This window comes from Cyrtonyx montezumae, unplaced genomic scaffold (assembly GCF_038088225.1).
Source record: "Cyrtonyx montezumae isolate F1298 unplaced genomic scaffold, pur_monq_1.0 scaffold_22, whole genome shotgun sequence".
Taxonomy (NCBI): Eukaryota; Metazoa; Chordata; class Aves; order Galliformes; family Odontophoridae; genus Cyrtonyx; species Cyrtonyx montezumae.
Window position 1 is genome coordinate 2986347 of NW_027071959.1, and position 23098 is coordinate 3009444.

The 23098-nt window shown below is 51.1% G+C and overlaps 1 protein-coding gene across 4 annotated transcripts in view; it reads left to right on the forward strand.

Moving 5' to 3' along the window:
• Positions 1 to 2252: 2252 nt before the first annotated feature.
• Positions 2253 to 23098, forward strand: part of ARHGEF12 (Rho guanine nucleotide exchange factor 12) — a 60798-nt gene continuing 39952 nt past the window's right edge. For all 4 annotated transcript variants that reach the window (XM_065738481.1, XM_065738482.1, XM_065738483.1 and 1 more), the window contains exon 1: positions 2253 to 2562. In XM_065738481.1, coding sequence (XP_065594553.1) covers positions 2531 to 2562 — 32 coding nt within the window. In that variant the 5' untranslated portion in view covers positions 2253 to 2530. The remainder of the gene's footprint in view (positions 2563 to 23098) is intronic.

The following is a 23098-nucleotide window of genomic DNA, read 5'->3' on the forward strand; positions in this document are numbered from 1 at the left end:
GTGAGCTCATGGTGGGACCTGTCCCCAGGCCATTCTGCAAGTTGTAAAAGGGAGCTGCAGAACTAGTGTGAAATAATAACCTGTGTTGGAATTACTGTGTAATAGCAACTAATGTTCCACCAGTGAATGGTGTAGATGCTTTGTATGATGTTTTTTATAAAATAAAGATTATTTAATTATTTGAGGAATCCGGTTGATGTCTTTGGGAGCAGTTCTTCTGCCATGCTTGTATTGCTGCACAGGTTGGCACTGCCAGGGCAAACTGTGTCGTGTCAGAAAGGTGAAGGTCTGTGCAGTGTAACCGATGAGAAACAACACTGGTCTTCATCTCTTCAGGTTTTACCCCGATAACAAATCCCTTTTCCAATTGGGAGACTCCATGGCAGTACTCGCAGCAGCTTTGCCCTCATGCATGCTGCTGCTTTAATTATGCTGATGTGGAAGGAAAGCTTAGTGCTATAAAAATGCTGGCTGTGGCGTGGCTTATCCAGGTTTAGGCGCTGTAATGCGCTGTTGCAGGGGAAGCCCTGGTAGATTAGCCCATCTGTGTCTCAACAGAGTCAGCAAAGTATTGCATGTGTCCCTGGGACTGAAAGCAGAGAGCGGCCCTGCATGCAATTCCAGAGGGCTGGATGCAAAACAAGCTGCCTGTCTCTGTGTGAAGCAAACTGTGTGCCTGTGTTAAGGCGTGAGATGCTAAAAAGCTCCCACACAGCAATGAGGAACCCGAGCGAACAGCAGCAGTCAGAAGGCTTCGTCTGTTCAGTTTTTATGGTGAAGGTCAGCAAGGCTCAGCTAAGAGACCTGCATTATGAAGCTGCGGGCGGTGCATCAGGGCGTTAAGGACCTCCTGCCTGTGCTCACAAGCTGAGCCCGTAGAGATGCCGACCCGGATCGGGTGGGTGCTGAGCTCCTCTGGGAGCACGGAGCGGCCCTACAGGGCTTCCCCAGCAGATGGCATCAGGGCCCCGGCTGAGCCCGGAGCCGGGCTGTGATGGCAAACCCCTCCCAGTCCCATCCGAGGCACCCCCAAGGATCTGGCACTTTCTTGCTATCCTTTAAGAGCTGATCGCTCGCGGGACTCAGCGTTCCTCGCACCAAGAGCCCTCCTGACTGTTCTGTGTGCTCGAAGTGACAGCTGGAGACTGGGTGCTGGGTGCCTGGCTTCGTCTGGCAGCAGTAGCTGGAATTTTGGGCCGAGGAAGGCAGACAAGATCCATTTTAATTGCTACCGCACAGCGTAGTTGCTTATTGAGAGGGGAGGTCTCCCAGCCGTGCCTGCACAGCGCTGGCTGCTCCCCGGGATAAAGGCACGGAGGGATTTACTGCAGAGAAAGTGCGAAAAAAAGAGCTCCCGTAGGTATGTGTCTGGTGGATGCACGCCCGCACTCCTTTCTTTTTCTTCTTTCTTCCCCAGGAGGAAACCAGAAAAGGAAGCGCAGATGCTCTGCGTGTCTATGAGCGCCGTTTAGAAAATGATTTCATCCCACGCTTCCCCTCTTTGCACCGAACTTCTCCAAAACAACAAACCCATCACAGGGTTGCTCCTTTTCCTCCACAGACGTCCCGAGCAGCCCTGCCTCGCTGCGGGCTGAGCCCGAGCACCTCGGTGCGAGCAGCGGGTACCGCCCCGCATCGCCGCTGCCGTCCGTGCGGGGACACCGCGCCGCGGGACCTCTTTGCGCAGGAGCGGACGGCGGCGGAGGGATACGGCGGAGCGCTGCCGGCTGCGGGGGGGAGGAGAGAGGACAGGGAAAAGGAGGAGGGGGAAAAGGAGGAGGAGGAGGCGGTGCAGCCCCGCTCCGCTCAGCGCACGCTCCGCCGGGACGCGCCGCTCCCACCCGCGCCGGAACGGGAGGGGCGGCGGTTCTGCTGCGCTCCGTCGTGCTCCGTCTCCGCGTCTCGCAGCGGTCGGACTTTGCCCGCAGCCGAAAGGAGAGCGGAGCCATCCCGCCCGGGGACGTCGGGCCTCCGCTCCCCGCTGCAGCACGGGCCGGGCATGGCCCCGCGGGCCTAGAGGCGGCGGCGGGCAGCGGCCCACCCCCCCCGCCCTGCCCGCCCCCTCGGGCCGCCGGCGGGCGGGGGGTCGGGGCGGGCCGGCAGCGGGCATGGGCCCCGGGGCGGCCGTTGGGAGCTGAGCGGCCCGCAGGGCGTCCCGCGGCCCCGAGCCGCTCCTCGGCTGCTTCCCTTCCCCTCTCGGGCGCCGTCGAAGTGGGGAGCGGCTCTTCGCTTTTTGTCGCTGAAGATTTGTGTTGTTTTTTGGTTTTGTTTTTTATCTCGTCCGCTTCCTTCCGCGGGCTGGATACCGAGCGAGTGCCCGCGCGAAGAGTTTGGGATTCTTTTTTTTTTCTTTAGTTTCTCGGTTTTGTTTTTCTTTTTTCCTTTTTGTTTTTCTGCCTGAACTGCCTTTCTCAGTGCGTGCCCTCCCCCCCGAGCCTCGGGGTGGCGGGGGGGGCTGAGCCGCGCTGACGCCCCCGACGCGATCGTACCATGTAAATTGGATAGCACGAGCTCTGGCCCAGAGGCTCCAATGAGTGGCACACAGCCCGCAACCACGGACAGGTCAGTACCCGGGGCTCGCCGAAGGGCGATCGGTTTTGCGGGGTCGCTCTGTGCCCGTCGAGGTTTTGCGACGTGCGGTCTTCCGTGTGTCGTTCCTGTGCTCGACGATCTCACGGTGACCGTCGGGAGCCGCGTCGGTGCGAGGTGACCGGAGCCGGGGTGCTGCCGTCGGGGTCAGCCCAGGTGAGACGGCACGGCTCAGCGCCGGGCCCGGGCCCCGCCTGCCTTCCGCTTTTGGGAAGGGGGAGGGGGGGGGGGGCAGGTGGAAAAAAATGCGTTTTCGGTTTGTTGTTTTTTTCTTCACAACAGAACTCTATGGAGCGGGGAACCCCGCTTTTGAGACAGAATGGTGGGAGTGTTTATCACGGAGTCACAGAGTTGTAGGGGTTGGAAGGGAGATCATTGAGTCCAGCCCGGCTGCCAAAGCTGCTCCCTAGCCCAGGTTGCACGGGTAGGCGTCCAGGCAGGTCATGAACATCTGCAGGGAAGGACACTCCAGCACCTCTCTGTGCATCTCCAGAGCTCCGTCGCTGCCCTGTGAAGATGCACTGTTTATGTTGGGAGCTGTGGCAGCCTTTCTTTTTGGATACTCGCAAGCAGAGTTTTCCTTTCACTTTGGTTTTTTTTTTGTGTTTGGTGTGAATGTGTGTGAGACGAAGGCCTCGCACCTCCTGGGCCCTGCGTGGGCCCAGCACTGTGATGTGGGGATGGGGCACTGCAGCCATGGGGGGTTGGCAAGCCAAGAGCCGCGTCCAGGCTTTGTGAGTATGTTTTTTGTCCTGGGAGATCAGCTGGCCACAAACACAGCCTTTTTTTCTCCGTTGCAGTGCGTGTACGTGAACGTTGGCAGGTATGTTTGTTGAGTTGCAGGCAAGGCAGTGACGGTGTGAAGGCAGCAGTGGCCCAGCAGCTTTGTGAGGACGTTGTCACGTGTTGAAGGCAGGTTACAGGGCACCAAAAGGAGCTCTCGTGGCAAGAGCAGCTGAGTGGTGGTGCGTGAGGACAGGGAGCTAAACTTGCTCGTTAGTAAAAACAAAATACTTTCCGTTATTGAATCAGAACGGCCAAATTGAAAACGGAGCACAGACTGAAAAAAAAAAAAAAAAGTCTCCATTTCCTTTTGCGTTCAGTCATGTGGAGTGGATGTTTGTGTTCGGTGCTCTGTGGGGGCTCAGGCTCAGAGGACTTTGATGTCAGGTGAGGAGCCATCTCTGCAGCCCCAGCGCTTGGTGTTTGTGGTGCTGGGGAGCTCCTGGCCCCAGAAACCCCTCATCTCTTGGGGGGCTCAGCCCTGACACCCATTCATTCCATGGAGCAGCTTCAAGAGCTGGATGTGGGGCCTGTGTTCTGGTGGCGTGGACCTCAGCTTGCTGCCTGCTCTGTGTTACCCACAGCGTGGAGACGTTTCTCATCACTGTTCGTATTGGTGAAAGCTTGTTTCCCCTTATGCCCAAGAAACGTCTGTATTGCCTCTTTATGTCCAGCTCTTTGAGTGTGGAATGTAAAGCAGGTGCAATATAAATAAACCCAGTGCTTCTGGTGTCATTGAAGCCGCGTGAAGTCATGGGATGGGGTTTAATTCTCTATTTATCGGTGACCTTCCTTGGTGCAATCAGGTTGGGAACTGCTTTAAAAACATAACCAGATGCCAGAGGTGTTCAGAGCTGTTCAGGGCAGCGCAGGCCTGCTTTGGCCTCCACGTGAGCCCTGTATACTTGCTTTTTGTGTTTGTGTGGCTGCTGAGTGCTTCCTCGTGCATCCCTTCGGTCTGAGATGGCACTCACACCACGTTCTGAAGGTTATGTGGCTCTGACAGCTGTTCAGCATTGTGGCTGTCCCATCCCTTGTGTGTTTTGTGTCTTTAGTTCTCATCGTTGGTGTCGTGTGTGGCAGTAGAAGGAAGGAAGAAATGGCCATTTCTGGTGCAATGAACACTATTCTCATTAATGTGTTTTCTTTGCTGTCTCGTGGCTTTTTTCTTCTTTTTTCCCAGTGGATCTCAAGTGTCTGAGACTGCTGAAATAGTTTTCTCTGGGTATTAAACCAGTGCTGATAGTGGCTGTGCTGTAGCCCCAGGTGGGGCTCTGTTACCCAAAGCAGTGTTGTTTTCTTACCTCTTCATCCTGGAGTGCCTTAAGGTTGGAGGACAGTGAGTGGTTGGGTGCTGGGTGGACTCCCAGGTGTTAAGCACAGAGCCCACAGATGCTGAGGCCTCTGAGAACACGATCAGGAGTGTCAGTGGAGGAGTGTCTGATAGAGGCCGTTCCCGGGCAGCTCCTCTGCAGCTGGAGAAAGAAGGTGATCATGTCAGATGGCACTGAAGGTTAGAAATGAATGCACGAGCAGAAAGTGGCCCGGGATGGCGGTGGTGTGAGTGATGCAGGGCCCTGAGCCCTGACATTCACTTCCCCTTCTCTCAGGGTGTTCTGACTTTCTCAGCTGCTGCTTTCCATAACCCTGCTGCCCAGCAGACCGTATCTCACAGTTCATCTGCAGCCTCGTTGCTCTGACTGTTTGCAAACACTTACACCCTCTTAATACTCCCTGCTGCGCTGTGTTTGTTCAGAGGGTGGCATGTGTCTGAAGCCAGTAAGCCTTGGGGTGGGTGCTCAAGCTCTTTAAGTTGGTGAGGGGAAGCAGGGCCGTTGAGGGGTCCTACAGCAGGTATCTCAGATGGGTCAGGGGTTGACAGAGTGCCTGCTCTTCCACCCTGGGTTTAGGAGGGATTTGCTGTGTGGTTATCCTGCGGGTTTCCATTTCCATTCAGCCCTGTCTCTTTACTGAAGCAGCATTTCTGGCGCTGGGGTTGAACGTGATGGGGAACACTGTGCTCTGAGGACTCCACAGTGGGTATAGCATTGGGCTGCCAGGGCTGGAGGAGGGCTGTGTTCAGTGGGGGGGGGGCTGCCCCACCGCACAGCGGGTGACACATGGCAGAGAGAGATAAGGGCTGTGTTCTTTGCAAGGGCGTGCTGGGGCTGGGATGGAGCTCGGCCATTTGCAGGCTCTGGTTGGCTGCTGAAGGATGATCAGCACACTGCTGCTGTATCCTGTTATGACACTGAAGAAACATCGGTGCGCCGTTAATATACGTACGTGTGCATTTGTCTTGTTGTTAGCTGTGTTTTTTCTGCCTGTAACCGTTCCAAATGTGCTGTGGAGTGAAGCAGTTGCCTGGCTGTGTTGCTCAGCCCTGCTTGCTGCTGTGTGCTGGAGCTCTCGGAAGGAACGGGCGCTCTCTCCTCTCTCAGGACATCTTGTGGGGCACTGAATGCCCTTCTCATGCAGTTGCCCTCAAATGGGTTTTATTTAGAACAGCCCTGTTGCTATGGCTGGAAAACAGGAGAGGTAGAATTTACACATAATTACCCCTGGGAGGCTTTTAATTGCTGATTTGCTCCTCACTTGGTACTAAAATAGGTCCTAATTGTTCCTTATCTGCTGAGATGCACTTTCCCTGTCTGTGGCTGGTTGTAAGACCCCAGTGTCCCTGGGACTCTAGCTCTGCAGTGGGGGAAGTGCTCCTTTTGCTCACTGGGATGGGATGAAGACCTGGACAGAAAGTGGCACTGCTTCTGGGTTGTTACTGGGTAGCCTGATGTTACCTCTGTGTATTTACTTTAAAAACCTGTAACAAACTCATTTTAACTTTATTTTCACGGGAGCTGCCTGAGGTTTGCTATTGGCCGGGAGAGAAGCAAATGCTCCCACTCGGTGCTGCATAATTTATGAGGCTTTTTACTGGGGCCAGGAGTTGAGGTGAGCTTGATTTTCTAGTTTTGAATAGAGCTGTGGGCGTCGTGATGATTTGGGTGGAGGCAGGAGTGGCATTTCACGTTCGCCCCATTGTATAACTCTCCCTTCTGTTACAGCCTTTGGTAGTAACAGGAGCAGTGCTGGATGGAGGCTGCTTCGGCCTCAGACTTGTGGAAATCTTCAGATCCTCAGCAGCTGGGGCAGCACAGGTACACTCAGCAGCACAATACTCCCACAGCCCACTGTTGGTCCTGGCAGAGCCGAGCACCGCCTTCCTGTTCACTCCCCAAACTATCACCGAACACATCACAAAGCTGCAGCCCAACTGGAGGCAGCGCAGAGCAATGCACACCTGAACCAGTTGTTTTATATATTTCCCAGCTGTATCCCAAGATCTTTTCATGTCACGACAAGGAGGGAGTTTGCTGTGAGTGCTCCACGTGAGGGTGCAGTGTCAGCGATGCTCTTTGCTGTCCCACAAAGCTCTGCAGGGTGGGGGCTTTTGGCTGTTTGCTCTTCTCACTCTCAGCCTTCAGCCCACCCTGCAGCCTGGGGCTGTGCAGAGTGCCACCAGGAGGCTTTAGTCTGGAGACTGCACTGTCTGCGCAAACCTCCAGGCAGTCCCGGGTCACTGGGATGCGTGCTGGCTGTGCTGCTGGAAGGGTAGGCTCAGGCTTTTGCTTTCAGCCTCTAGCCCGCTGTTTTCTCACTTAATACCTCTCTCTTCCCTCTGAAAATTGCTAGCAAGAGAGTGGCTGATGCTTCCCAGTTGAATTTTCAGGCTGAGTGACCCGAGATGCTGATAGAAGCACTACTGAGGCTCCCAAACATCACTCTGTCTGAGCACTCTCCCTCCACTCACTCCACTCCTTGGAGAAAGGCAGATCTTTCTCTTGCAAAGAGAGGACATGCTGCATTGCATCCTATTTTGCAGCCCTGTCCTGGGTAATTATAGGTTTAAAGAATGGAAATGTTGGGTCATGTCTCAGCTTGATTAAACGAAGGGTCAGGAGCTGGGACGTGGAGAGTGCCTCTGCTTAGAGTGAGGGAGCAGCGAAGTTATTAGTGAAATGAAAAGGGGTGAGAAACCTGTGGTGTTTGATGAGGAATGTATGCAGGGTAAAACACAAAGCAGGATACCGAGATGCAAAAAATAGGAGCAGCGCTTTTAGAGAAAGGCAGGAAGAAACAAGGTTGGCTTCTTTAATTAAAATAAATACATTAAAATGACAGGAAAAAGCAGCGTCCTTATTTTATGCTTGAATGTAAGCACGATTATAAATAGCAAAAACAAAACAATGTTCGGGCTCTGACGTTCACAAACAGTCTCCTCGACGTCGCTGGTGCATTGTTAGTGCCCTGCATCCTTTTTGGGAGCGTTCTCAGTATTTTGTCTGTCCGAGAGCAGCAGGCAGGAACCCTCCTGTGCCTATCTGCAAAGCTGCCGAGTAAGAAGTGATGCTGTTTACACTTGTTGGCAAATGCTTAAAAATGATCTGCAGAGCTATTTTAGGCTTTGTTTTGACAACGCTGGGACTCACGGCCCGGTGATGTCAGTCGGTGAAGGTACTTGGGTGAATTGCTCAGGCACTGGTGGAGCACATGAATGGGGTTGAACATGTGAGATGGAAAAGACCCTCAGGCGCAGCGTGCGAGTTCCTGTATTTGAAATAATTCGGTTGTAATCTATCTGAATCACTGTCATATTTGTTACTTGGATGCTGTGCTGTCCTCCTGGAGGTTTGCCGTGTCCCTCCCTTGCAGCACAGCGTGTCCTGGCCCGGAGCTGCCCCTGGGCCTCGGTTCATTTCAGGTCTTCAATGAAACGAACCTTTTATGATCAGGGCTGTATAAAAGATAGGAAGAGCAGCGTGACCTGACCCAGAAGGCTGCTCTTGGTGATTCTAACCAAGTCACGGTGTTGGATGTTGATTCAAGGAGAGTACAGGAGCTCTTGGCTGTTTGCAGCTGGCAAAGGAAAGGTGGCTTTGCAGGGCGGGTCTTGGGCTCATGTCTGTCTGCTGCTGCACTATTGAAGTTTGCCCCAGAAAGCCTTCAGAAATATCGGTGGAAGCCCAGTCCTGTTCCTCCTGGAAACCATGAGCAGCAGCACAGCTAATCCTGTTTATGAGAAGGTGATTTGAGTTTGTGTTTGTGGTACTGCAGGCAGTTATGCTGCTGAGAGCTTGGGCAGCTTTCCAGCGAGGAGCAGCAACCTGTGCAGGGCTAGGTGCTGCGTGCTGGGGTCCTGGAGGAGGGCTGGAAGCAAACGCTTCCCAGTCTGGAGGAGAAGGCCCAACTCTGTAATAACACACCAGGCTGATCCATGAGAGGCAGAGGATAGAGGCCACCACTCCCATAAATGTGCAAGCTTCAACCTGTGAGCCTGCCTGAAGTACCTGGTGGCTGCTTGAAGGCTTTCTGCCCTGCTAATGCTGGTTGCTGCTGGGGCAGGGTGCTGGCAGCACTGCATGGCACGGGGTCACCGGGGTCCTAATAGGGAGGAGTAAGATCAAAGCTGCTGGGAAAGGGAGGAGGAGGAGAGAATGGAAGGAGGGGGGAGCTATAATGAGCAAGGAGAAAAGGAAATAGGAAAAAGCTGCAATGCAAGACATGAGAAAGTCAATAGGAAATGAGTGAGAGGGATAGAAACGGGAGAGCTGGTGGCAGCTGCCGGATATGAGGGAGGTTTCCTGCCTGCTGCTGCCTTCTGGAGGCACACGTCAACAGCACAGGGCCAGGAGCTGCTGATGGAAGGAGAAAACTGCCAACCAAGACCAGGAGCGCAGCTGTGCTGACTGCTGAGGTTGGTGGTGGGAGGACCTCTGATCCCAGAGGGGCCGTGGGTGCTCAGGGCCTTCTGAAGCTGCTCTGGTTGGGGTGGTAAGAGCTCCGGCCCTTTTGTTGGGGGCCTTTGGATCAGGAGGTGTGGCTCTGATCCCTGCAGATAGGACAGCTTTGTCCTCCCTCCGCACAATCATTGTGCGGCGTCCAAAATTAGATGATGACTTCAGCCGACAGCAAGTTGCTGTTCTCGGATTGTTTCACATTTAAAAAGGGTGTTTCCCCCCGGTGCCACAGGGCACGCAGCCACCCAGCCTGGCGTAGGAGGAAGAGGATGAATCCCCGCGATGCCAACCGATGGGCAGCGACGGTTTGTGTGTCGAGGATAAGAGTTCTTAGAGAGCTTAGAGGTGTCTGCGTGGCGAGGTGCAGCCTGGAGCTGGCAGCGTGCTGCTGCTGACTGCAGGCACACAGCGACGGGCTGCGGGTGGCCCTGCGCAGTCCCTGCGGTTTCGGCAGCGGAAGCAGTCGGTGTGGGAGCAGATCGGATCTGAGCGGAGCAGTGCTCGGGACGGTCTTTGTTTCTGTCACTTTGCTGCAGGGAGGGACACTTTGCTCCATGCCCACCCCAGGGCGGGAGCCCGGCTGTGATAGCACCAAACTGCCCCAACTTTTACGCTCTCTGAAGTTCTGTCTCTGCAGCGTTCGGCCCACTCACGTGATGGGAATGAAAAGCCTGTAATGCTTCCAAAAAGCACCCCCCTAAAAATAATTAAAAAAAAAAAAAAAGGCAGGCATGCTTTTCTGTTCATCCACTGGAAAGATGGAGGAATGTTCGTGCTAGCTTTAAACTCTGGAATTTTGTTTACTTTGGATGTTAACCAGCGCAACTTCAGCTGTATGTATCGCATAGCAAACCTTGACCTCCCCTCCTTTTTCCTCTTAGCAGGCTTATTATCGGGTTTTGCACTCATCCGTGAGACGTTAGCTGTGGGTTTTGGTGTCGGCACCTGTTCCCCCCGGTGCTTTGGACTCCCACTCTGGAGCTGGGTCTGTGCCCTCGTTCTGCCTGCAGTAACCCTGGTGGTTCGGGCCAGGAAAACACTTCTGGCCCAGTGCAGGCAGGGAGTTGTTGCTGTTCTGGGCTTGGTGTGCTGTGCTGGAGGGGGCTCCTGCTGCCCTGGGCCACTTGCACACAGCCATGCAGATGGCTGCAGAAGCGTGCTGAAGTTGACTCAACCAAAACATGTAGGTTCCTCTATTTTTATGGGGAAGCAGGCACATCTGTTCCCCAAAATCAGTGTTTTTCTAGGGATTTAGGCTTTTCCCTCCCCCACTCTCCTTTTCTTCCTCAATGAAATGTCTGGTCGCTGGTTTCTTGCACGTGTGGGAGCTCAACTCAGCTACCTGAAGCTGGCAGTTGGTGTGGCAGTGCACACTGCTCGACCTAATGGGGCTGTGTGGCAGCTGCTGCTGCTGAGCAGGGGGCTTTTGTAGCTCCAGTGTCCAAGCCCTTCGTTTTCTTCCCGGCCCCCCGCGTGGGGCAGGGTGAACCCTGTGAACAGCCCTGGAAAACACTGTTCATTATTATGCACTGCCTGGAGGGCAGAGGAGAGGAATTGTCAATAGGACGGACTGAAATAAAATGAGTTCTGGGGGAGCTCAGGCAAAATGAGCCGAAGCTCACGGACACTGGAAGTACCACGAGCTCAAACATCAGTGGTTGTATTGCTGTTGCTGTGCTGAAGCGATGGGAGTGAAATAGGTTCTGGTGCATTCAAGAAATGGATCTGTGCGTGTTCAGAGCGTGGGGCTGTGAGTGCAGGTACTGACCCCGTGGGTTCGGTTGTTTCCTTCTGTCAGACCTGGGCTGTGTGAATGCCGTGATGCTGAAGGCAGTGCTGGCTGTTGGGAAGGACTGACGCTTCAGCACTGTTTGTATCCTTTAATTTTGGGGTTGTACTGTAGTGTAAGGCCAGAGAGGGATGAGAGCTGCGGTGCTGCGAGAAGGAACTGCAGAAACCTTTGGAAAGAATGAGTCAAGCCCTTTTTCTTCCTGGTTCTCCATACGTAGTTATTAGCCCTCAAAGTATTTACTGCTGAAATCTTCCTGCTCTGGAGCACACTGCAGCTCGGTGCTGCTGCTGGAGCCGTGTTGTTGGGTTGGGTTCTGCTCTGTTTGGATTATAACACGATTTTAATGGTGAATGGAGCAGACCCAGCCTCAGGAAATGGAGTGTCCCTGCTCTTCTCCATAGGGGAATCTGCTGGAGGTTTCCCATCCTGTGTCAGGGACCATAAAAACTAATTATAAAGTGCCAAGCTACTCTGCATCCTGAAGGCTTGCAGGTGGTTCAGCTTTATTGCCCACTGTACCATACATGCTAAGTATCTGTGTCTTGTTTTCTGCCCAGCACGGATCTCAGACGGAATGGCTGCTCAAACGATACGGGGTGTACTTGTCCTTCAGCGATTGTTGGCCTGCTCTGTTAGTGCAGGAATGGTTTCCTGTTTCCCTACCTCAGTTTCCTATTTTTCAAACGAAGTTACAGTAACTGAAAGCACGTTCCTAAGGAGCTGAAACAATGGAAGGTTTGCACATGGGAAGCAGTTGCTTTGTGAGCTTATTGCTTTACCTGCTGTAAGCTCTCCTGAAATTGCTCTGCGTGGCAGAAATTCCTGCGGGGAGCTTCTGTATCTGACTTCCACTGCCTGTTTTGCAGTGTCCCATGCTGCAGAAGTGCATTCTTAACCGCTCTGTTCCCCCAGCAGGGCTGGAAGCAGCCGAAGAGGAGATGCACTGGCTGTGAGCTGCAGCCTGTGGAGCTCTGGGAGGTGACAGCCACGTGTGTGCCACCACTGGAGCTGAGCTGGGGGGGGTTGGGCTCAGTCCTGGCAGGGTGGAAGGGCAGAGGTGCTTTGCAGTGCCTGTGGCGTGGCAGCTTGTCGGGAGCCACGTGCTATTTTTGCACTGGGGAGCACACAGCTGTTTCTCGGATGCTTGCAGATGGTGCAGGTGGGCTCTGTGTTAGTGTGGTGTCCTGCTGAAACATGCGAGATCTCTTGCACATCTATACTTCAGTCTCTCTCAAAAACAGGCAACCCATACTAAATAGCCATTTGCTAGTTCCTGTTTATTTAAGGTGGACAAGGATAGCGTTTGTTGCTTTATGCGAAATCAAATGGGCTCAGGGTGCAGAAAGCTTGCTGCTGCTGCACGCCCTTAGCCCCTGAGAGCACTAGTGATGTGCAGGGCTGCTCACTGTGTTCAGGCAGTGCTCTGCTTGGAAGCCCAGCTGCAGGCTGCTCCTGGTGGCAGTCTGTCTCAGGGCTGTGGGCTCTGTCTGTCTTTCCATCCATCCTCTGGGGACCGCTTTGCTTCCGCTGGATGGAGCTCTGGGAAGCTGATCTTTTCCCATGTCTGGCTCCTTATTGGGGTAAAGGTCTGTGAATTGTGCATAAATATTTACCGTATCCCATCCTAACCAGCTGAGAGCTGCTAATGATGTTAGTTAACAACAAGAAGAGCTTTGCTTATTTTGCTTGTGGGTGTGTGGCTTGTATGACAGGCAAGAAGAAATGTGTTCCTTAATCAATAAAGAGTAAGCGAAGGAATGGGGACCGAAGTTGGGGTTATTTGACAAAGGCTGGTACAACAGAGGTAGGAAAATCCTGGAATGTTAAACCTGGAATGAAGTGTAGTGCTTTGGAAGCACTGAAGTGACTTTAGTGCCTTAATGTTTTGTTCCACAGGCCAAATGAGCATCCATCGTTCTTCCCTATGTTCTTAGGAGGTGTTTGGCTGTTGTTTTGTTGTCTTTTTTTTTTTAATGTTGTAGGAAGTGGCATCACCATTCCAGGTTTTCTCTCCCTGTCCTTCTTTGTCATCTGGGACTGTAGAAAGCCATGTAAATGTAAGCAGGGACCTCACGTTTCCAGCCTTGGCCATATCCTCACTGTCTCTATCTTCTTCTAAAAACCCGCTTGTTTTTTTGGTCCGAGATTTATTTATTTTTTTCCAGATTGTTTTCTTCTTATGTCCTGTGGCTGAGAGAAGCATGGAGGGAAGGAAACCTGGGAAATCGGAGTAGGAAGCGAGATAGAAGCTTCCATTCCTGAGCCTTTCTTGTTTTTACACCGTTTCCTGGCAGCTGCGTCGGGTCGTACTTGAAAGGAATGCATTGTGTTGCTTTTCCCTCAAATCTGCAGATGAAATATCGATCTAAATTAATACACTAAAATTATAAGCCCTAGCCACACACTGCAGCCAGCAGTGAAGCCGCAGCCTGCAGCAATCCTTCTGGGTTATAATCCTGTGTTAAAATCTGCTGTTAACGTGCCCGTCCCTATTGGGAGTGGGTGGGAGAAGAGGGGTGCTCAAGTGCCGATGGAAAAATCATTTCTTTTCCTATGTGTCAATGCCAGAGAGAGAGTTCTGATGCTTAAAGGGGGACTGAAAATGCCCCCTCTGAAGTGAAGGCATCGCTCAGCCCTGCGGTGTATCCTCGCTGCGTACCTCTGTGTGCTGAGTCGGATGCTCTCAAGGCAAATTCTCTCCGTGCAGATCTGGAAGGCAAGCTCAGGCCGGGAAATGACTGCATGCCTAGAAGCAGGGAGCAGATAGGGGCAGTCTCTGGCTTCCTGTCTGCTGTGTAATTGCAGCTGTGGCTTTGAGGTTATATTTGGTACCGGCACGCATTGCGCGTGGGGGCACAGGAGGAACGTTTCGGTTCACGAGATCTGAGGGATTGCTGTTAATACAGTGATTTACTGTGTTATAATAGCCCCTGCGATTTGGGAAGAGCGTAGAGCTGTATGAGGAATAGCAATTGAAACCGCCAAAGATGAGGTGGAAAATAAAACGAGTGGTTTTGGGGCTGAGGGTACCCCAGGAATGTCGCTTCCCAGCACCGCTCTGCCTGGGGCACAGCCACAGCCCTGCGAAGATTTACATTAATCAAACACAAACGGACAGCGTAGCGTGAAGAAATTTCTATCCCGCTAGCAGTGCTCACAAACTTCATTAGGTTATTGGGGCAGAAAAGGAAAACAGCCCCTTCCCCCTGCCCTCCTTTTGCCCGGGGCTCGGCCAGCCCACTGCCCCCTGCTCCGACCTCCAGGCTCCTTCCCTGGGCTGGCAGCAGGCACGTTTCCATTCTCACCCTCCAAAGCCCGTGTGTATATGTATATATGCACACAAAGGTAAATGTATCTACATCCACAAGCACGTGAAGATATATGTAAACATATATACATCAACAGATACGTACAACATGTATACAGACTGTCCCCAGTGTGCAGACAGCTCTGTAAGGGTGGATGCTGCTGCTGGAGGAGGAGGAGTTTGTTCCATCCCAGCAGCAAAGCAATCGAGCAATGCTGCTTGAGGATGTGTGAGCGTGGAAGGAGACAGAGGGCTTCCAGGAGGGGAGGTGTGCAGGGCGGGCTGGGCAGCAGTGTGCTCCCCCTGGACGTGGGCCTTTGGGATCCCCCTGTGCTCTGAGCCTGGCTGGTGGAGCAGGTAATGTGGAGTCTTTGTTCCTTTTCGCGTGATTGTGCTGAAAGATGAGGGAGTAGTTCCTTGAATTCAGGGGAGAGAGGGAGAATTTTTCTTTACGTCTGTCGGAAAAAGAAGGGAGGGAAAGGTTTGGGTTTTTCTCTCATGGGGCTTTTTGTATTCATTCTATTAATAGCTGCTGCGTGAACCTCGGTTCCTCTTTTATGTTTTCGTTGTAAAAATGGCCAATTAAATGCGATGTTATGAGAATCTGCCGTGGTACCTCAGCACAGGAACAAAGGTTTTGGCAGTGAGGGTGCAGCCACCCCTCCTCTCAGATCCCAGTGCTGAATTACCCCCCAGCCCTCTGCATCTGAGCAGAACCTTCTCCTGCCTTTCAACGAACGAATGTGGTTTTGATATCTGACGTTTTATGCGTGTTAATGTTACACGTTGGTGTTGAGGAAACCATCTTTGAGCCGTTTCTTTTTTGTGCTGAAATTGCTTTGCACGGATCTTTCCCATTTTTGGGTTAAATGGTGTGTTTAAAATAATAATGGAGCAAACAGCAACGGGAGGGGGCAGCCATAACGCTGCTCTGAGCAACGCTGCTGCTGCACATTGGGAGCCTCCTCCCCATTAGCAATAGTTCCTGCTTAGGCAGGAGTATGAAGATGTGATGTGAAAGGGTTTGGGATTTGTCGTTGCTGCTGGGGTTTTTGCTGGGAGTGGTGTGTGTGTGTGTATGTAAATCTATAACCAGACATGCTTGCGGTGAGAAGTGCCCCTGTCGGTGCTGCTCCGTGCACAGAGGGCAGCTTGCTGGCACCGGGGGCAGTGGATGTTGGCAGTTCCCAGTGCTGTGCCATGGGGTGGAGGCTCCTGGACTCATCGTGGGGTGGGGAGGGAGCTGAGCTGATAGCAGGACACCAATAGCTCATTGAGCTCTGCTCCGCTGTGCCACGTCCTAAGGAGTTCTGCTGCTACCTCCTCGTGATGTCCGGTGGGTTTCCTAACTCAGTGCTTTCTTCTGTTCTTGTATCCTAACAGGACCAGGAGGCAAACGCTAACATGCACGCTCGGAGGCCTATTAATAGCCATGTGTTTGACTCATACTTTGTCCTCAGGATCTTGAGCCATTTTACGAGCACCGTGGCTTCACCGCTGCGTTTTTCCCTTCCATTTTATAGCAGAAGAAGCAGGGCTTGGTGCTGTCAGTGTGCAGTGCTGCTGCAGCCCTTCACAGCTGCCCGGTGTGGGTTTACCCTGTAACGCGGGGCAGGATGCAGCACCCCGGGGGACAGCGTGCTGTGAGTGTCACTGTGAATGCCATCACTTCTCACCCGTGAGCACGGAGCTGCTCAGTGCTGTGTGCTCTGTAGGTGAGAGCTGTGCTTCGGGGGAGGAGTAAGAAGTGGATTTTTTTGTCTCCCAGGAATCTCTCTGCTTTTCTTAGTGATGTCAATAAGCGAGATAGCTTCAGCTCTGGTCTGTAGCGTAGCTGGTTTCTATAGTTCAGCTTACATCACTCACTGTCTCATTGAGTTCTGACAAGCTTCTTGATATACAGTCAAGAAATTTTCCAGGGGTGCTTTAAAGCAGAAGCCGTGCCAAGAGAGAAATGTGTTTGGGCACAATTGAAGCAGATAAGTGCTCAATCAGTTGTGTGTTTTTAATTCAGTCTCAGACACTCTGTGCTCCCAACGTCACTCTCATTTCGTTGCCCGTAGTGTTTACATCCACGTTAGTAAAACTTTACCAAGAGAATTAGCTCCATTAGAAGCTACGAGGGTCTGAGAACTAATAATACACTGTACAGGTTCAGCAACAATGTGGTCATGATTGTTGTGCTATGGTTTCATTTAATACAGTGTATATATACAATTTTTCCTTGGTGTATATTGGGCCTCTGGGAGCACTTTGCCTTTGGGCAGGTGCAGACGTATGAGCTGTAAATTAGTTTATTGCAGCTGGCAAGCGTTTAGAAGCTTTGCAAAGGTCACTGCTTGCACATCCCATGCAGAATGGGTGTAGTTTGGCCAAAGGTTTGTGACTGGGTGGGAGAAACGAAGGCTGCAAATGCTTTTTGGTTGAGTGTCTGCTTAGCTGGGAGCTGATGGATTCCTGGTTCTGATGAGCTGGCAGGTTTGAGGCTTGAGGTGTTGGCATGATGTTTCTAGGCAGTATATGCCCATTAACCTTTAAAAGAAGCTGACAAGAGAATCAGAGGTGAGTTTAAATCATGTCACGCTGCTTTTCTTGGAGCTGACCTGTATCACAGTAACACGATGACACTACTGAGTTGTACAGTAGCTCGGACAAACTGATGTGATCCTTCCTTTAAAATACATAAATCCATCAGTGAAGGTGTTGCAGGTCCACGTGCTGCTGTTAACGTTTCTGGTGCTAATTTCAGGTCTGTTTTAGCAGGAGTTAGGGTGCCCTTAAGTCTTCCTTGCACAGCAGCTGGAGAACAGAGCCTTTCCTTCCTGGTATCCAGAACCTGGGAGCTGGCTGTTCTTCCAGAGGTGCAGTGTTCCTGTGCCAGGCACCGTGCTCACTCACTCCCCAGAAATGCAAACTCTGGGCCAAATATTCAACCGTGGCTCTGAACCTTGTACATAGATTTGCAAAACTTCAAGCTGGATAATTGGAGCTAGTCTTAGGCTATTCTGAAAGCTGCGTTTCCAGTTGTATTGCATGGGCTGCGTTGTTGTTGCTGTTTGTTTGTGCTTTTTCTCCTCCCTTTCTAATTGCTGTCTTTCGCTGGTTTTCAGAAGTGCTTCCACACCGGCCTTGCTGCTGGTTCCTACCAACCCTGAGCTGTGGGTATGGCGTTAATAGGGAACCGGGCTGCGTGCCTAATGAAATGCATTAGGGCTGGGCAGGCTGGGAGCAATCTTAGAGCCTTCTGCATGCATTGCAAGTCCCAGGGCGCTCAGTGGCATTGGGTTTCCATGCTTGGTTTAGGAAAATAAAATGGTCTGAGGCAGCGCCCATGTTCCTTTGTGTCTCGCTTTGATTTCTGCGTGCCTCTGCCCGGGGAGCTGCTCCAGACTCCGTGTAGGAGTGCGTGGAGGGAGGCGGGGAGCAGCTCTGCTTCCAGCTCCGAGCTGCAGTTCCTGGCAGGCAGAGCAAACATTGCATTTCCCCGTAATGAGCTCCAGTTTGGGGAGGCAGGTTGATGCTGAGTGCCACGCCCTGTCTGTGCGAGAGCCCGCGCTGCTTTATTGCATTCCTTAGCAGCGGAGCTGGCTGTGGGCAAAGGGATTTATTTCTCCATGATTTTCAAGAAAGGTAAACCTGGGAAAAAAATCAGAGCATCCTCTGCCATGTTTTCCTCCCTCAGAGAGCTGAGCACGATGATAAAAAAAAAAAAAGAGGAGAGAGAGGCTATTTTGGAGCTCCTCTGGCATTGCTGTGCCACGCTGATCTCAGCTCCCTTTCCTCCTTCAGGCAAACTGGAGCTCTCAGTTTTTGCCTACAACCTACTGAGAAATTATTAAATCAGAAAAGTGGGTCAGAACTCCTGGAATCACGAGGCCTGACCTTTCTGCTGTACGCAGCCGGGTCCGTGCTGTGTGTAACGCAGTGCAATGCAATGACAGCTAGCAGTGAATGAACAACTCGTGGGCATTTTGCTTCATTTTTTTGTTGTAATATTTTCTGAAGGCTTTTAGAAAATACGTAGGAAAAAAAATACTTATTTTTTAAGATGGTTAATTCTCTTCTTTTCTTCTCCCCCCATTTCCAGTATGTGATTTTTTTCTTTCTCAGAGGTGAAAAGTGACTGAACTTGGGACTTGAAATCAATCAGATTGGGAAAGGAGTAGAAAATCATCTGTGATGCTGCAGCCTCAGTTCTTCATCCGCTTCTGAAGAGATTTTATCCCTCCTCTGAGCTACGTTTTGTGGCCAGACTGCATCCCTGTTGCTCGACTCTTATGTTTAAGCTGAAGCTGAAAGCAGTGCTGGGGATGCTGGAGCTACTCGTGTTATTTATGCCCCCTCCCCACATCTGATAGGCTTGCCTGCTCCTGCCCAGTTGCAGGCACTCAACAATCGGTGTCCTTGTGTTGGAAAGCAGCAGCTCCAGGCTTGGAAGTGGAAAGCTGATGCTTCTGAGCCTTGGAAGTCGGTCAGGAGTGGAAGAACAGTGCTGGCTGCTGAAAATGGCTCTGTCCCCTCCCCTTTGTAGAGTTTCTGAGGGGACTGAGAGTTCTTGCAGGGTCCTGGCTGCAGCAGCAGAGCAGCACAAAGGCCACATTGAGAATGGCTGCTGGGGAAGCCCTCCTTCCTTGCCTGCCCCGTAAATGCAGCTCTTTCTCCATGAAAAGCCCTGACATCAGCTCTTGGAAAAACCCAAGTGCTTGTGTCATGGAAAATAGCTGAGGCACTCACTTGGTCTGGAGCTGAATGACTGAACTGTGGATGAAACTTCTCTAGAGATGCTTTTCTTCTGCTGCATCCAGACATTACTGTTTGCAGAGAAATGGAAACCCTTCCATCTGAAATCTGACAGTGAAAGGATGCTAAGGATGGGGCTGCAGTTGGCTATAGTATGTTCCAAGGGCAAGGGCACTGCTTGCTTTTTCTGTTTTCTTGTTTTGTTTTTAGTTTATCTGTTTAACAGGCACTGTTGGAAGCTCTTTTCAGAGCCAAATAGATGTAGCTGCCGAGCAGCATTTCCAGGAGGGAACAATTTTCCTATTAGATGGCCGTGACTACCTGCATCATCAGGAAATTCCACGCAGCTCCTTATAGGGAGGCAAATCTTCATGTTTTTGTAGGAGATTTTACAAAGAGTTTTTTGCATTCTGTTTTTCTTTTCCTTTTTTGTTGTTTTAACTTCCCTCTTGCTCCCTTCTCATTCTTGCTTCCAGAGATCCAGTTGGTTGTCTACAAGAACGAAAGCTTCCTGAAGTCTGTGGGGTGGTACAGTGCTTTTCTGTCCAATACTGCTGCACGTGTTTGTATACATGTATATTTTTAAGCTCACAGACAACACCTCTCACTATTGCTCGCACTAGCAATGATGGGATGCTCTTTACCATCCTCTTACACTGCTGGCTTCTCTCCTCATACCATCAGAGCCCTGCTGGCTTTCCAGCTTCTGAAAAGGCATCTTTTTTGTTTTTCTCTCTCCTTGATTTTACTGAATTGATCTCCCCCCCGGTTAAGCGCTTGACTCAGCACTTCTGATTGCTGTAGGGCTGTTGCCTTGCATTGATCCTTACACTGATCCATCGAGAAGTATGATGGTGGCTTGCGTTGCCTACTGTTTCCTGACCTAAAAGCAAAAACGAAGGACACGCTCCAATTATGCATAGAGACATTGCTGGGCTGTTGGTAGGCTGGAGGTATGTGCTGATGCTCTGTTAGGTCCAATCCAGCACTGAAGTTGCTGAGGAAGCTTAGAGATGGGAGTAGTGTCGAGTTCCCTCAACAAATACCGGTCCTAAATTCCCTGTGTTCCTGCTCAGATGGCAGTGACTCGCTCTGCTTGCAAGCTGTTAGTAATCTAAAGCTAATAATGCCACAAACAGTTCTTCCATGAGTCATTGCGTCAGCTGTGGTTGCTGCCTCGGACTCCTACAAAAATAACATGGAAACTTTTATTGCCCAGCTCAGTTTCGCCTCCTGGTGCACTTGCTGCAAGTTCCTGGGATCTGTGTGCGTTGGTCCCAGGAATCCACACCATTTGGTGCCCTCCTTCATCTGGCTGCTTCTCCATCCACACCTTGCGCTGCAAGCTGTTGTCTTCAGTCTGCTCTTGGGGTTTTATTTGAGGGGGAAAAAAATCTCTGTGGTTTTCTGAGCTTGTGTGCTGTACTCTGGGGAAGAGATGATGCTGTTCCTTAAGTGGGTCAGTGCTGGGGCCAGTGGACTCAGCGTTGGATCAACACTGCCTGCAGAGGGCTGTGTGCTCGCAGCTGCAGTCTGCGGGCAGCACGGTGAGCTGGAAGGCTTCTGCCTGTGTTTTTTCTTGGTTGCTATTAGTAGCTCACTTGCTGCATCTGTGCCTCTCTCGGTCTGCCTGTCATTTGCTATCTCATCAGTTCCTTTTACTCATCCGCTGTCCCATACAGAAGCATCTACCCCATTTTGTTGTGGCAGAAGACTGCCTTTAGCTTTATGTTAAGGTCACATTGGTACTGCTTTTGTTCAAGTCGTGTCAGCACTCTCCCATAATAATTTGCTCAGGGCTTTTAGGCTCAGGAAATGAGTGCCCTGGTAGCTATGCCTAGCTGCCAGCTGTGGAGATGTACAAACTGCTTGTTTCTCTCTTCTTTCGAGATGAAGTTCTGGAGAATACCTGCAAAATGATGCTTCAGACATTCATATTTACTGTAATTTTAAGTCTCTTCCTTAGCCCTGCTAGATTTACACAGAAAATAGAGCACTTTTCTGGCTGCTGTCAGTACAGCCCCAGTCAGGGTACCAGAAATGCAGCACAATGGGTGCTCAGGGGAGCTGGGTGTGCTAGGAATAAAGGTGTGAAGACATCAGGCAATTTTTGCATCACTCAGGAGTAGTTATGGGATCCGTGTGGGTACGTGTAAGCAAGAGGAAAGGAAGAGCCAGCTTCACCCCAGCAGTGCAGGCAGTAAAGCAGCTTGTGTCCCCAAAACCCATGGAGGTGGTGCTGGCAGAAGGCCTCTCATTGACTAATTACTGGGTGAGACCTTCGGAAGTAGAGTGATGGAATTTTTCAGTAGTCGTGGTTTGGGGCTTTTATTTTGGGGAGGGGTATAAGGCTCTTAACTTAACCTCTGGTTTTCCTCTTCTCTTTCTAACTAACTGCGTGGAAAGGACAAATGAATGAGCCTGTGATTGTTCCTTATCTCTGTCGGGTTCAGGGCAGCTGGGTGGTTTTGCAGCTTTTTCCCAAAGCTGGAATTCTGTGAGGTTTATCTGTGACAAGCAATGCCTTACTTAAATGAAACCAATAAAGAAATGAAGAAGCTTCTGTTGTGACCGTTCATCTCATAATTAAAGATGCATTCCGTCAAGCAAGCACTTTTTGGCTGCTCTCTTTTGTGTGAGTTTCACAATATTTCTTACTCATCTCGGCACACGTTGTAGTAATTTGTGCTTCCACCATGAAACACACACAGGCCTCAAAATCTCAGGGATGAGAGCAGTGAGGTGCGCGGAATTTCTCTGAATCGAAATGATTGTTTGGGTGTTTTTTTTTTTGTTTCCTTTGGTCACTTTTGGAGATGGCAATTAATTGGAATCTCGTCGTATTTCAGAATGGGAGGAACAACAAAAAACAAGCCAGCAGCCCCAGCATGGTTATCAGAGTGCTGTGCTATTTATGGTCAGATGTATTTTCAACCTCCAGGGCTGGAACGGAATGCTTTGTGCTGCTGGAGCTGGGAGCCTTCCTCGCTCGGGTGTGTTTGGACACACAGATCTTCAAACTATCTTTTTCTGGAAGGAAGCATGTAGGCATGGCTCCAGCACTGAATCGTGCATCCATGTGTGAGTTGTAATCCAGTGTTACTCGTTCTTGGTACGTATTTCTCACTCTGCTTTCCGGTAAATAGGTTTCACCAACGCAGCGTGACTAACAGGGCATGCTTGGAGTAATGCGATGCATTTGAGTTACTGAAATTATTTGACCCAGTATTTTAGTAACAGAACGTCGCTCGGCTTTTAATTGTCCCTGGTATTTGGGAGGAGAGAGTGGAACAACTAGTTTGAAAATGTGCTGATGTTCGCCGCCTATCAGACGAAATATCTGCAGGCTTTTATCGTGGAACCCCAGCGTGTGTTTATTTCACGTGGTGCTGGGTGAAGTGACGCAGGTTTGGTGCTGCTGTTGGGTCTGATGTGAGCACGGGTGCTCCTGAGGCCTCCCCAGGCCCACGGCTCCGGTGCTTCTGAGCAGCTCTGCCCTGCAGCTGGAGCCCGGGAGGCTCTGGGCTGTGCTCACAGAGCTCAGCCTAGCTGAGATCTGAGCCCTCAGGATTCAGATCCCACTCAGATCTCAGCTCCCCGTTCAGAAGGAAAGAAATCCTGAAGGTTTCCATACCGTTACATAGAAATAAAAGCCATCAGTGTTTTTGTTGTAAACGATGAGCGCCAACATGCGTTAAGCAGAAACACCATGACTTCTAGACCTCAAAAATCCCCTGTTTGTGCTTCTGCATGAGCACATAGTAAATAACTCTGAGCCGTTTGGGTAAACAGTGCGACAGCGAGCTGGTTTTGTGTTGTTTGTCAACAGTTCCTTTTGCTGCAGGAGCTTAATTAAGCTCAGGGGTTCTGCACGCTGGGTAGGAAACGCTGCGGAGTAAGCTTTTTTCCCTCTGAAGTGCTTCATCAGAATATTCGTTAGTGGCGTTAGGATGCTTTTGAGCAAATCAGAAGCAAGTGCATTTTGGAACAGATATCACTCATCTTAGACGCTTACCCTCGCCTTTAATGGGTGATGCATCCTTTCCCTGGACTGCTTTCTTTCCCTTGCTGCTGTTGGTGTGGCAGAGGGTG